At 66.8% G+C, this 12105-nt stretch overlaps 2 protein-coding genes across 3 annotated transcripts; one reads left to right on the top strand and one right to left on the bottom strand.

The window, feature by feature from the left end:
- The first annotated feature begins 6694 nt into the window (after positions 1 to 6694).
- ZNF575 (zinc finger protein 575) lies at positions 6695 to 9278 on the top strand. Of its 2 annotated transcripts, XM_054052628.1 has the most exons (4): positions 6695 to 7036; positions 7548 to 7681; positions 7766 to 7879; positions 8426 to 9278. In XM_054052628.1, the coding sequence occupies exons 2-4, from the start codon at positions 7555 to 7557 to the stop codon at positions 9088 to 9090; spliced, it is 906 nt and encodes a 301-aa protein (XP_053908603.1). In that variant the 5' UTR covers positions 6695 to 7036; positions 7548 to 7554; the 3' UTR covers positions 9091 to 9278. The 2 variants fall into 2 exon arrangements, with proteins under 2 accessions (XP_053908603.1, XP_053908604.1); XM_054052629.1 differs by lacking the exon at positions 6695 to 7036 and having other exon boundaries at positions 7403 to 7681.
- Positions 9279 to 9382: 104 nt separating this feature from the next.
- Positions 9383 to 10953, bottom strand: LOC128849917 (zinc finger protein 576-like). Its single transcript, XM_054052630.1, has 3 exons — positions 10815 to 10953; positions 10620 to 10722; positions 9383 to 10064 (listed from the first exon to the last, which is right to left on the bottom strand). The coding sequence occupies exons 2-3, from the start codon at positions 10714 to 10716 to the stop codon at positions 9718 to 9720; spliced, it is 444 nt and encodes a 147-aa protein (XP_053908605.1). The 5' UTR covers positions 10717 to 10722; positions 10815 to 10953; the 3' UTR covers positions 9383 to 9717.
- Between the last annotated feature and the right edge of the window lie 1152 nt (positions 10954 to 12105).

The raw sequence follows: 12105 nt of genomic DNA, 5'->3' as shown, positions 1-12105 counted from the left end.
AAGGCTTCGGTGATGTGGTCTGAGCTGATGTCAGGTTGGTCGGTGACATCCGGTTGCTCCGTCCCCTCCATGAAGACGTCACCATTGGTGCCCACCACAAAGTTGTCCCCTCCCTGGGATGTGGCGATGGCTCCAACCATGGTGGTTTCCTCTCCGTAGACCTCAGTGACGTCATCTGAGGTGTTCTCAGGGTCTTTGGTGACATTCGGTTCCTCCGTCCCCTCCATGAAGATGTCACCATTGGTGCCCACCACGAGGTTGTCCCCTCCCTGGGATGTGGCGATGGGTCCCACCATGGTGGTTTCTTCTCTGTTGACCACGTTGAGGTGTCCTGAAGTGACCCCGGGTTGGTCGGTGACATCCGGTTGCTCCGTCCCCTCCATGGTCACATCTCCATTGGTGCCCACCACGAGGTTGTCTCCTCCCTGGGATGTGGCGATGGGTCCGGATGTGGTGGTTTCCTCTCTGTTGACCTCACTGACGTGGTCTGAGGTGTCCTCAGGGTCTTTCGTGACATCCGGTTGCTCTGTCCCCTCCATCAGGACGTTCCCACCGTGGGCCACCGCAGTTGGGTCACATCTTTGGGACGTTGTGGTGGTCCCCACTGTGGTCACGGCCTCTCTGTCGGCCTCGGGGGCGTCCCCAGAGCAGTCGGGGACACCGGGACGCTCGGTCGCTGCCACGAGGACGTCCCCTCCCTGGGCCGTGGTGGCTCTGTCCCCTCCCGGGGAGGTGGCAATGGGTCCCTCCTCGGTGGTGGCATCTCGGGGGGCTTCGGTGACGTGGTCTGAGGTGTCCTCAGGGTCTTCGGTGACACCCGGTTGCTCCGTCCCCTCCATGAGGACATCACTGTTGGTGTCCACCACAAGGTTCTCCCCTCCCTGGGATGTGGCGATGGGTCCCACCATGGTGGTTTCCTCTCCGTAGACCTCAGTGACGTCATCTGAGGTGTCCTCAGGGTCTTCGGTGACACCAGGTTGCTCCGTCCCCTCCATGAAGACGTCCCCATTGGTGCCCACCACGAGGTTGTCCCCTCCCTGGGATGTGGCGATGGGTCCCACCATGGTGGTTTCCTCTCCATAGACCTCAGTGATGTCATCTAAGGTGACCTCAGGTTGGTCGGTGACATCCGGCTGCTCCGTCCCCTCCACCAGGACGTCCCCTCCATGGGCCACCACAGTTGGGTCACATCTTTGGGACGTTGTGGTGGTCCCCACTGTGGTCACGGCCTCTCTGTCGGCCTCGGGGGCGTCCCCAGAGCAGTCGGGGACACCGGGACGCTCGGTCGCTGCCACGAGGACGTCCCCTCCCTGGGCCGCGGTGGTTCTGTCCCCTCCCGGGGACATGGAGATGGGTCCCTCCTCGGTGGTGGTATCTTGGGGGGCTTCGGTGACGTGGTCTGAGGTGACCTCAGGGTCTTTGGTGACACCCGGTTGCTCCGTCCCCTCCATGAAGACGTCACCATTGGTGCCCACCACGAGGTTGTCCCCTCCCTGGGATGTGGCGATGGGTCCCACCATGGTGGTTTCCTCTCCGTAGACCTCAGTGACGTCATCTAATGTGACCTCAGGGTCTTTGGTGACATCCGGTTCCTCTGTCCCCTCCATGAGGACATCTCCATTGGTGCCCACCACAAAGTTGTCCCCTCCCTGGGATGTGGAGATGGGTCCGGATATGGTGGTTTCTTCTCCATAGACCTCGGTGACGTGGTCTGAGGTGTCCTCAGGGTCTTTGGTGACATCCGGTTCCTCTGTCCCCTCCACCAGGACGTCCCCACCGTGGGCCACCACAGTTGGGTCACATCTTTGGGACGTTGTGGTGGTCCCCACCGTGGTCACGGCCTCTCTGTCGGCCTCGGGGGCGACCCCAGAGCAGTCGGGGACACCGGGACGCTCGGTCGCTGCCACGAGGACGTCCCCTCCCTGGGCCGCGGTGGCTCTGTCCCCTCCTGGGGAGGTGGCGATGGGTCCTCCCTCAGTGGTGGCATCTCGGGGGTCTTCGGTGACGTGGTCTGAGGTGTCCTCAGGGTCTTTGGTGACATCCGGTTGCTCCGTCCCCTCCATGAGGACATCACCATTGGTGCCCACCACAAAGTTGTCCCCATCCTGGGATGTGGCGATGGGTCCCACCATGGTGGTTTCCTCTCCATAGACCTCAGTGACGTCATCTAAGGTGACCTCAGGTTGGTCGGTGACATCCGGTTGCTCCGTCCCCTCCATGAGGACATCACCATTGGTGCCCACCACGAGGTCATCTCCTCCCTGGGATGTGGTGATGGGTCCGGATATGGTGGTTTCCTCACTGTTGACCACGTTGAGGTGTCCTGAGGTGACCCCGGGTTGGTCAGTGACATTCGGTTGCTCCGTCCCCTCCATCAGGACATCCCCACCGTGGGCCACCACAGTTGGGTCACATCTTGGGGACGTTGTGGTGCTTCTCACCGTGGTCACGGCCTCTCTGTCGGCCTCGGGGGCGTCCCCAGAGCAGTCGGGGACACCGGGACGCTCGGTCGCTGCCACGAGGACGTCCCCTCCGTGGGCCGCGGTGGCTCTGTCCCCTCCCGGGGAGGTGGCAATGGGTCCCTTCTCGGTGGTGGCATCTCGGGGGTCTTCGGTGACGTGGTCTGAGGTGTCCTCAGGGTCTTTGGTGACACCAGGTTGCTCCGTGCCCTCCATGAGGACATCACTGTTGGTGCCCACCACGAGGTTGTCCCCTCCCTGGGATGTGGCGATGGGTCCCACCATGGTGGTTTCCTCTCCGTAGACCTCAGTGACGTCATCTGAGGTGACCTCAGGGTCTTTGGTGACACCAGGTTGCTCCGTCCCCTCCATGAGGACATCTCCATTGGTGCCCACCACGAGGTTGTCTCCTCCCTGGGATGTGGTGATGGGTCCGGATATGGTGGTTTCTTCTCCGTAGACCTCGGTGACGTGGTCTGAGGTGTCCTCAGGGTCTTCAGTGACATCCGGTTCCTCTGTCCCCTCCATCAGGACGTCCCCTCCATGGGCCACCGCAGTTGGGTCACATCTTTGGGACGTTGTGGTGGTCCCCACCGTGGTCACGGCCTCTCTGTCGGCCTCGGGGGCGTCCCCAGAGCAGTCGGGGACACCGGGACGCTCGGTCGCTGCCACGAGGACGTCCCCTCCCTGGGCCGCGGTGGCTCTGTCCCCTCCCGGGGAGGTGGCCATGGGTCCCTCCTCAGTGGTGGCATCTCGGGGGGCTTCAGTGACGTGGTCTGAGGTGTCCACAGGGTCTTTGGTGACATCCAGCTGCTCTGTTCCCTCCATGAGGACATCACCATTGGTGCCCACCACGAGGTTCTCCTCTCCCTGAGATGTGGCGATGGGTCCCACCATGGTGGTTTCCTCTCCGTAGACCTCAGTGACGTCATCTGAGGTGCCCTCAGGTTGGTCGGTGACATCCGGTTGCTCCGTCCCCTCCATGGTCACATCTCCATTGGTGCCCACCACAAAGTTGTCCCCTCCCTGGGATGTGGCGATGGATCCCACCATAGTGGTTTCCTCTCTGTTGACCTCACTGACGTGGTCTGAGGTGTTCTGAGGGTCTTTGGTGACATCCGGTTCCTCTGTCCCCTCCACCAGGACGTCCCCACCGTGGGCCACCGCAGTTGGGTCACATCTTGGGGGGGTGGGGACGGGGCTCTCTGTGGTGGTGGCATCTCGGGGGGCTTCGGGGGCATCCCCAGAGCAGTCGGGGACACCGGGACGCTCGGTCGCTGCCACGAGGACGTCCCCTCCCTGGGCTGCGGTGGCTCTGTCCCCTCCCGGGGATGTGGCGATGGGTCCCTCCTCGGTGGTGGCATCTCGGGGGTCTTCGGTGACGTGGTCTGAGGTGTCCTCAGGGTCTTTGGTGACATCCGGTTGCTCCGTCCCCTCTACGGTCACATCTCCATTGGTGCCCACCATGAAGTTGTCCCCTCCCGGAGAGGTGGCGATGGGTCCCCCCTTGGTGGTGGCATCTCGGGGGGGTTCGTTGCCGGGGTGGCAGCGGGGGAAGGGCGTGGGGACCCCCCCGCAGGGTCCGACCGTCACTGGGGGGACACGAGGGCACAGGGGTCAGAGCGGCCCTATGGCTCCTATAGGGACCCAACAGCACCCATAGAGCCCACAGGGACCCTATAGCACCCATAGAGCCCCATAGAGCCCACAGGGACCCTATAGCCCCCATAGAGCCCCATAGAGCCCCATAGCGCCCACAGGGACCCTATAGCCCCCATAGAGCCCATAGGGACCATATAGCACCCATAGAGCCCCATAGCACCCATAGAGCCCCATAGCACCCATAGAGCCCACAGGGACCCTATAGCCCCCATAGAGCCCCATAGCACCCATAGAGCCCCATAGCACCCATAGAGCCCCATAGCACCCATAGGAACCCTATAGTCCCCATAGAGCCCCATAGCACCCATAGAGCCCACAGGGACCCTATAGCCCCCATAGAGCCCCATAGCCCCCATAGAGCCCCATAGCCCCCATAGAGCCCACAGGGACCCTATAGCACCCACAGAGCCCCATAGCACCCATAGAGCCCCATAGCACCCACAGAGCCCCATAGCACCCACAGAGCCCCATAGGGACCCTATAGCCCCCAGAAAACCCATAGAGACCCTATAGCACCCATAGAACCCCACAGCACCCTTAGGACCCAATAGTACCCATAGAGCCCCCAACAGCACCCATAGAGACCTGTAGGACCTATAGGGTTCTATAGCACCCATAGAGACCCTATAGCCCCCATAGAACCCAGCAGCACTCCTAGAGACCCAGTAGCACCCATAGGGACCTGTAGGACCTATAGGGTTCTATAGCACCCATAGAACTCAACAGCACCCATAGGGACCCTATAACACCCATAGGGAACCTATAGCACCCATAGAACCCCATAGAAGCCATAGAGACCCTATAGCACCCACAGAACCCAACAGCACCTGTAGAGACCCAATAGCACCCAGAGGGACCTGTAGGACCCATAGGGACCCTATAGCACCCATAGAGACCCAATAGCACCCATAGAGACCTGTAGGACCCATAGGGTTCTATAGCACCCATAGAGACCCAACAGGTCCCATAGAACCCATAGGGACCCTATAGCACCCATAGAGACCCTATAGCCCCCGAGCACCCATCTGACCCTATGGAACCACCTGGAATGCCCCACACCCTATAGCCCCATAGGAACCAGAGCAGCCTTAGAGCCCCTATAGTGCCCCATAGCACCCATCCTGCCCCATAGCTGCCCCATAGCACCCATGGGATCCCATAACCCCCATAGCTGCCCCATAGCACCCTATAGCGCCCCATAGTCCCCATGGGATCCCATAACCCCCATAGCTGCCCCATAGCACCCTATAGCGCCCCATAGCCACCCCATAGCACCCATGGGATCCCACAGCCCCATAGCACCCATCCTGCCCCATAGCTGCCCCATAGCACCCATGGGATCCCACAGCCCCATAGCCACCCCATAGCCCCTATGGGATCCCATAACCCCTATAGCTCCCCCCCAGCACCCATGGGATCCCCCAGCCCCATAGCGCCCCATAGCTGCCCCATAGCCCCTATGGGATCCCATAACCCCCATAGCCCCCCCCCCAGCACCCATGGGATCCCCCAGCCCCATAGCGCCCCATAGCTGCCCCACAGCACCCATGGGATCCCACAGCCCCATAGCACCCATCCTGCCCCATAGCCGCCCCATAGCACCCATGGGATCCCATAACCCCCATAGCCCCCCCCCAGCACCCATGGGATCCCCCAGCCCCACAGCCGCCCCATAGCCGCCCCACAGCCGCACGCACCGAGCAGGAGGGCGCTGAGCGCCAGCAGCCGCAGCCCCATCGCTGGGGGGACCCTGTGGGGCGCCCCCTAAATCCCGGCCCCCTCCGCCCCCCAATTAGCGGGGAACGCGCCCCGCCCCCACCCCCGCCCCACCGCGCCCCACGGCGAACCCTGACCCACAGCGAGACCCACAGGGAACCCCCGACCCACAGCGGGACCCACAGGGAACCCCCTGACCCACAGGGACCCCCCGACCCACAGGGACCCCCTGACCCACAGCGAGACCCACAGGGACCCCTCCGACCCGCAGGGACCCCTCCTGACCCACAGCGAGACCCACAGGGACCCCCCTGACCCACAGGGACCCCTCCTGACCCACAGCGAGACCCACAGGGACCCCCCCCGACCCACAGCGAGACCCACAGGGACCCCCCCCGACCCACAGGGACCTCTTCTGACCCACAGCGAGAACCACAGGGACTCCCCCCCGACCCACAGGGACCCCCACAGCGCCCATAGTGACCCATAGCGCCCTATAGGGACCCCCCGACCCATAGGGAACTCTCCTGACCCACAGGCACCGCACTGCCCCATAGGGACCTATAGCGAGCCCTGACCCATAGCGCCCTATAACAACCCTGACCTATCGCAAACCGTGACCCATAGCGCCCTATAGGGACCCCAGCGAGCCCTGACCCATAGCGCCCTATAGGGAACCCCTCCGACCCATAGGGCCCTCCTGCCCCATAGGGAGCCGCTGCCCCACACCTCCCCATAGCGGCGCCCACAGCCCCCCCCCCCCCCCCCTCGCCCCCTGCCCCACTTTCGGCCCGTGGGCGCTGTTTGTTTCCCGCGGGGCGGAGCCCCCCATTATTAATTACCCTCCCCCCATTAATTACGCTCCCCCCATTAATTACGGCTCCCACGCGCGAAACCGAGGGGAGGGGGCGGGGCCTGAGGGGAAACCCCAACTTCCGGCCCCTCCCCCGCCCGGGGATTCCCCTCTTCCTGCTGTACGCATGCGCGCGGCGGGGAGGGGGCGTGTCCAAGCTCCTCTTCGCTCCGCGCATGTGCGTGGCGAGAGGGGCGGGGTGAGCAGGGCGGGGCCCGAGCGCCCTCTATCCCGCGCATGCGCGGAGGCCACGGAGCGGCGTGGGGGCGTGTCCTTGCGCTCCGGCCCCGCCCCCTCGCCCTCCCGCGCACGCGCGCGCGGCGGCGGACGGGAGCGGCTGCGGGCGGTGAGCGCGGCGCGGCGCGCGGGGCATTGTGGGGCGGGGGCGGACCCGGACCGCGCGGGGCACTGTGGGGCGGGGACGGGGCTCCCCCCCCCGCCCCCCCCAAAACCCGGGACGCCCTGAGGCCCCCGCAGGGCCCCTCCCTCGCTGTGGGGCGGTCGCGGGGCATTGTGGGAGCGGGGTGTGGGCGGGGGCTTAGCGTGTGGGGGCGGGGCTTGGTCGGTGGGCGGGGAATCGGGAAGGAGGGGTTGGAGGGGCGAGTGGGCGGGGCTTGTACGAAGGGGCGGGGCTTAGGGCTCGAGGGGCGGGGCTACAAAGGGGATGGGCGTGGTGTATGGGATGGGCGGGGTTAGGCGTGATGTGGGCGTGGTTTGGCTGAGCAGGGCGTGGCTTCGAGGCAAGGGGGCGTGGCTTGGGACACAGCGGGAGGAGTCAGTGCGTTGTGGGCGGGGCTCTCGGGGCTGTGGGCGGGGCCTGCGGGGGTCGGTGGGCGATGGCGGCGGTGGCGGCGCAGAGCGGCCATGATGTCGGACGGACGACGCCCGGGGGAGTCGGGGGGGAGCGAGGACGGAGCGCTGGAGGAGGAGGAGGAGGAGGAGGAGGAAGAAGAGGAAGAAGAAGAGGAGGAGGAGGAGGCCGTGTCCACGGGTGAGGGGCGCCGGGGGGCGCGGGGGGCACCGGGCGCTCCGGGGGGCGCTGGGGGTGCCACGGGTGCCCCCTCCCCCCCCGCAGGGCTTTCGGCGCTTCCGGAGGAGGAGGAAGAGGAGGAGGAGGAGGAGGAGGAGGCGACGTCGGTGTCGTCGGGGGAGAGCGCCCCCCCCACCCCCCCCGCGAACGGCTGCGCAGGTACCGCCCCCCCATCCCCCCCCCGAGACCCTCCCCCACGCCACGACCCTTCCCCTCCCCCATCTTTGCCCCTCCCCCTTTCCAAACCCCTCCTCTGATCTTCCCCTTAAGCCCCTCCCCAATCATTCCCCTCCCCAGCCCTCATCGGGCCCCTCCCCACTCCTTAAGCCCCTCCCCAGCCCTCATCAGGCCCCTCCCCACTCCTTAAGCCCCTCCCCAGCCCTCGAGTCCCTCCCCCACCCCTTAAGCCCCCCCTTAAGCCCCTCCCCCACCCCTCATCGGGCACCTCCCCACCCCTTAAGCCCCTCCCCCACTCCTTAAGCCCCCCCAGCCCTCATTGGGCCCCTCCCCATCCCTTAAGCCCCTCCCCCACCCATCAAGCCCCTCCCCACCCATCGAGCCCCTCCCCCATTCCTTAAGCCCCTCCCCCAGCCCTCATCGGGCCCCTCCCTCACTCCCTAAGCTCCTCCCCTGCCCCATCGAGCCCCTCCCTAAGCCCCTCCCCACCCCATAAGCTCCTCCCCCTGACACCCCCTCCCCCCGCAGGGCCCCGGCCACGCCCCCCGGAGGATCTCCGCCCGTTCCCGGATGCCGAGGGGGGAGGGGCGAGTCCCGGGGGGGTCTCGGTGCGCCGCGGGGGCGGGGGAGGGGCGGCCGAGTGGCACGAGTGCCCCGAGTGCGGCCGCGGCTTCGGGACGTCGCGGGCGCTGAAGGTGCACCGCAGTTACCACGTGGGGCGGAAGCGGCCGCAGGGCCCCCCCGCGGCGGGGGGAGGGGCGGCGGGCGGCGGGGGGAGGGGCAGCGCCGCAGCACCACCGCCGCCGCCATCGCCGTCCCCCCGCGGCGCCCCCTCCCCGTTCCATTACATCTGCGCCGAGTGCGGCCTCGGCTTCGCGGCTCCCGCGGCGCTCGGCGCTCACCGCTGCGAACACGGGCGGAGGCGCCGCCGCAGCCCCCCCGCCCCTCACCCCCCCCAGCACGCCCCTCCCCCGCCGCGCCGCCCCCCCGCGCCGCCGCCGCCGCCCCCCCCCGTACCGCTGCACCGAGTGCGCCGGAGCCTTCGGCCTCGTGGCCGACCTCCACGAGCACTACATGCTGCACGCCAGGGGGGAGCTGTGAGCCCCCCGCCGGGACCCCTCCCGCGGCGCTGCCGGGATCTCAGAACCGGGAGGGACGTCATCGCCTCGCGGGTGATGTCGTTGGGGGGGTGACGACGTCAGGAGGAGGTCGGTGACATCACAGGTGGGGAGGGCGGCGGCATCGCCGCTGTGATGTCACATTGGGGAGATGGGGGGGGCCCTGAGGTCATGTGACACCGGGAGGGGGAGATCCCCGTGATGTCACTCACCACGTGTTTGTGGCCCCCCCAATAAACCACCTGCGCCGCTGCCGTCTTTGCGCTTTATTCACTTCCTGTTGGGAACACGTGACCCGCGAGGCCCCACCCCCTCACAACACCCCGTATATGGCTTGGCCCCGCCCCTCAATAAACCACGCCCACTAAACTGGCCAATCAGTACTGACCACACCCCTACTCCAAGCCACGCCCTGAGACAATGAACCACCTAGAACACGTGATCTGTGAGCCCCCACCCCTCCATAAGCCACGCCCATATATGGGTTGGCCCCGCCCCAATAAACCACGCCCCTTAAATAAGCCAATCATGGCTGACCACGCCCCCAACTCCAAGCCACGCCCCGTCACTATTACCCACCTAGAACACGTGACCCGCGAGGCGCCGCCCCAGACCAGCCCTTTAACCACCTAGAACACGTGATCTGCGAGGCCCCGCCCGCTGCGAGAAACCGCTTTATTCCCCACCGGAGCACGTGATCCGCTAGGCCCCGCCCCCGCGGCCCCGCCCCCTGAGCTCGCCCCTGGCGTGCCGCATGTAGTGCCCGTGCAGCGCCCCCTCCCGGGCGAAGCCGCGTCCGCACTCGGTGCAGGCGAAGGGCGGCGGCGCGGGGGGGGCCCGGGCGGGGGGCGGCCCGTGGGCGCGTTGGTGCCGCAGCAGCGCGGGGGAGGAGGCGAAGGGGCGCGCGCAGACGAAGCAGACGAAGAGCGCCCCGCGCAGAGCCGCCGCCGCGAAGTCCCGCGGGTGCTGCCGTTTGGCGTGGCGGGCGGCGAACGCCGCGTCCGGGAACGTGATGAGGCAGCGGCCGCACTGCGTCGAGCCCGGGCGGTCTGCGGCGGCGACCGCGGAGCCTCAGCCCCACTGCGCCCCACAGCGCCGCCCCACAGAGACGCATTCCCCATAGCCCCGCCCCATAGCACCCCATTCCCTATAGCCCCGCCCCATAGCACCCCATTCCCTATAGCCCCGCCCCATAGAGCACCATACCCTATAGCCCCACCCCATTCCCTATCCACCCCACTCCCCATAGCCCCACCCCATAGCGCCTCATTCCCCATAGCCCCGCCCCATAGCGCCCCATTCCCTATAGCCCCACCCCATAGCCCCCCATTCCTATAGCCCCGCCCCATTCCCTATAGCCCCACCCCATAGCGCCCCATTCCCCATAGCCCCCATTCCCCTATAGCCCCGCCCCATTCCCCATAGCCCCGCCCCATCGAGCCCCGCCCCATCCCGTTACCCCATAGATCCCCACTATAGCCCCGCCCCACAGCGCCCCATAGAGCCCCCCCCATGCCCCACTGCCCCACAGCTCCGCCCCACAGCTCCCCCCCCCATCACCCCCCAGCGGTCCCCCCGCCCCGCGTAGCCCCCCCCCCACTCACAGGCCGCGGTGTCGGCGCGGGGCTCCGCGGGGCCCCCCCCTCCCCCCCCCTCGGGCTCCGGGGGCCGCGGGGGCTCCGGGGGCGGTGGCTGCGACATGGCGGCCTGGGGGGGAGGGGCGGGGGGGGTCACAGGCGGCCGCGGCTCCTCCCCCCTTCCCCTCCCCCTCCCCTCGCCCCTCCCCCCCCGCGCCTCACCCGCTCCGCGCCGCGCGGCCCCCGCCCCGCCGCCACTTCCGGGCACCGCAGCTTCCGCTTCCGGTCGGGGGTGGGGCTTTGGGTGACGTCATCGCTCGGGCAATGGCGGCCGCGGGGACTTCAGTGCTTTCCAGTGTTCCCCTACGTACCTCCCAGTAACCCCCAGTTCCCCCAGTCCCTCCCAATCCCCTCCCAGTTCCCCCCAATCCCCCCCAGTCCCCTCCAGTTCCCTCCCAGTCCTCCCCAATACCCTCCCAGTCCCTCCCAGTCCCCTCCAGTTCCCCCCAGTCCCCTCCCAGTCCCCCCCAGTCCCCTCCCAGTTCCCCCCAGTTCCCTCCCAGTCCTCCCCAATACCCTCCCAGTCCCCCCCATCCCCTCCCAGTTCCCCCAGTCCCCTCCCAGTCCCCCCCAGTCCCCCCCCAGTCCCCCCCAGTCCCCTCCCAGTTCCCCCAGTCCCCTCCCAGTCCCCTCCCAGTTCCCCCAGTCCCAGTCCCCAGTACGAAGCGGGGGTTTATTGGTATCAAAGGTTTAAAAGCCTATTTACAGTCGCCGGCCCAGGCCACGCCCCCCTCATTCATTATTCATGACCCGGGGCCCCGCCCCCCATGGCTTTGAGCTGGGGGACCCCGAGGGGGCGGGGCTTGGCCCCACAGCCCCCCCAGTGTCCCCCTCCCCCCATGTCCCCCCACGTGTCCCCTTTGTCCTCACCCCCCCCATGTCCCCACTGTCACCCCCCGTCCCTGTGGGTCCCCCAATGCCCCTCCCCGTGTCCCCCGTTGTCCTCAACCCCATGTCCTGTGTGTCCCCCAGTCCTCACACCCCCATTCCTGACCCCCCATTACCCTCTGTCCCTTCATGTCCCCAAAACCCCCATTGCTGTTACCCCCATTCCTATTCCCCATTATCCCTTCGTGTCCCCAAAGCTCTCCCATTCCTGCCCCCCCCATTCCCATCTCCTCCCATTCCTTTCCCCCATTCCTGCCCCCCCCATTCCCATCTCCTCCCATTCCTTTCCCCCATTCCTGTCCCCCCATTCCTGTCCCCCCATTCCCATCTCCTCCCATTCCTTTCCCCCATTCCTGCCCCCCATTCCTGTCCCCCCCAATCCTGTCTCCCCATTCCTGTCCCCCCATTCCCATCTCCTCCCATTCCTTTCCCCCATTCCCGTCGCCCCCATTCCCATCCCCCCCATTCCCGTCCCCCCCCATTCCCATCTCCTCCCATTCCTTTCCCCCATTCCTGTCCCCCCATTCCTCTCCCCCCCATTCCCATCCCCCCATTCCTCTCCCCC

The sequence above is a fragment of the Cuculus canorus genome, chromosome 35, assembly GCF_017976375.1.
Source record: "Cuculus canorus isolate bCucCan1 chromosome 35, bCucCan1.pri, whole genome shotgun sequence".
NCBI lineage: Eukaryota > Metazoa > Chordata > Aves > Cuculiformes > Cuculidae > Cuculus > Cuculus canorus.
Note: the sequence above shows the minus strand (reverse complement) of the source record. Positions and strands in the feature narration are given on the sequence as shown.

What these genes read in the sequence shown, in the direction of transcription:
- ZNF575 (XM_054052628.1), top strand. Translation starts at nt 7,555, where the DNA reads ATGATGTCGGACGGACGACGCCCGGGGGAGTCGGGGGGGAGCGAGGAC. An exon ending in GGAGGAGGCCGTGTCCACGG is followed by an intron (nt 7,682 to 7,765) that starts GTGAGGGGCGCC and finishes CCCCCCCCGCAG; the next exon opens with GGCTTTCGGCGCTTCCGGAG. An exon ending in CCCCGCGAACGGCTGCGCAG is followed by an intron (nt 7,880 to 8,425) that starts GTACCGCCCCCC and finishes CTCCCCCCGCAG; the next exon opens with GGCCCCGGCCACGCCCCCCG.
- LOC128849917 (XM_054052630.1), bottom strand. Translation starts at nt 10,716, where the DNA reads ATGTCGCAGCCACCGCCCCCGGAGCCCCCGCGGCCCCCGGAGCCCGAG. An exon ending in CCGCGCCGACACCGCGGCCT is followed by an intron (nt 10,065 to 10,619) that starts GTGAGTGGGGGG and finishes TCGCCGCCGCAG; the next exon opens with ACCGCCCGGGCTCGACGCAG.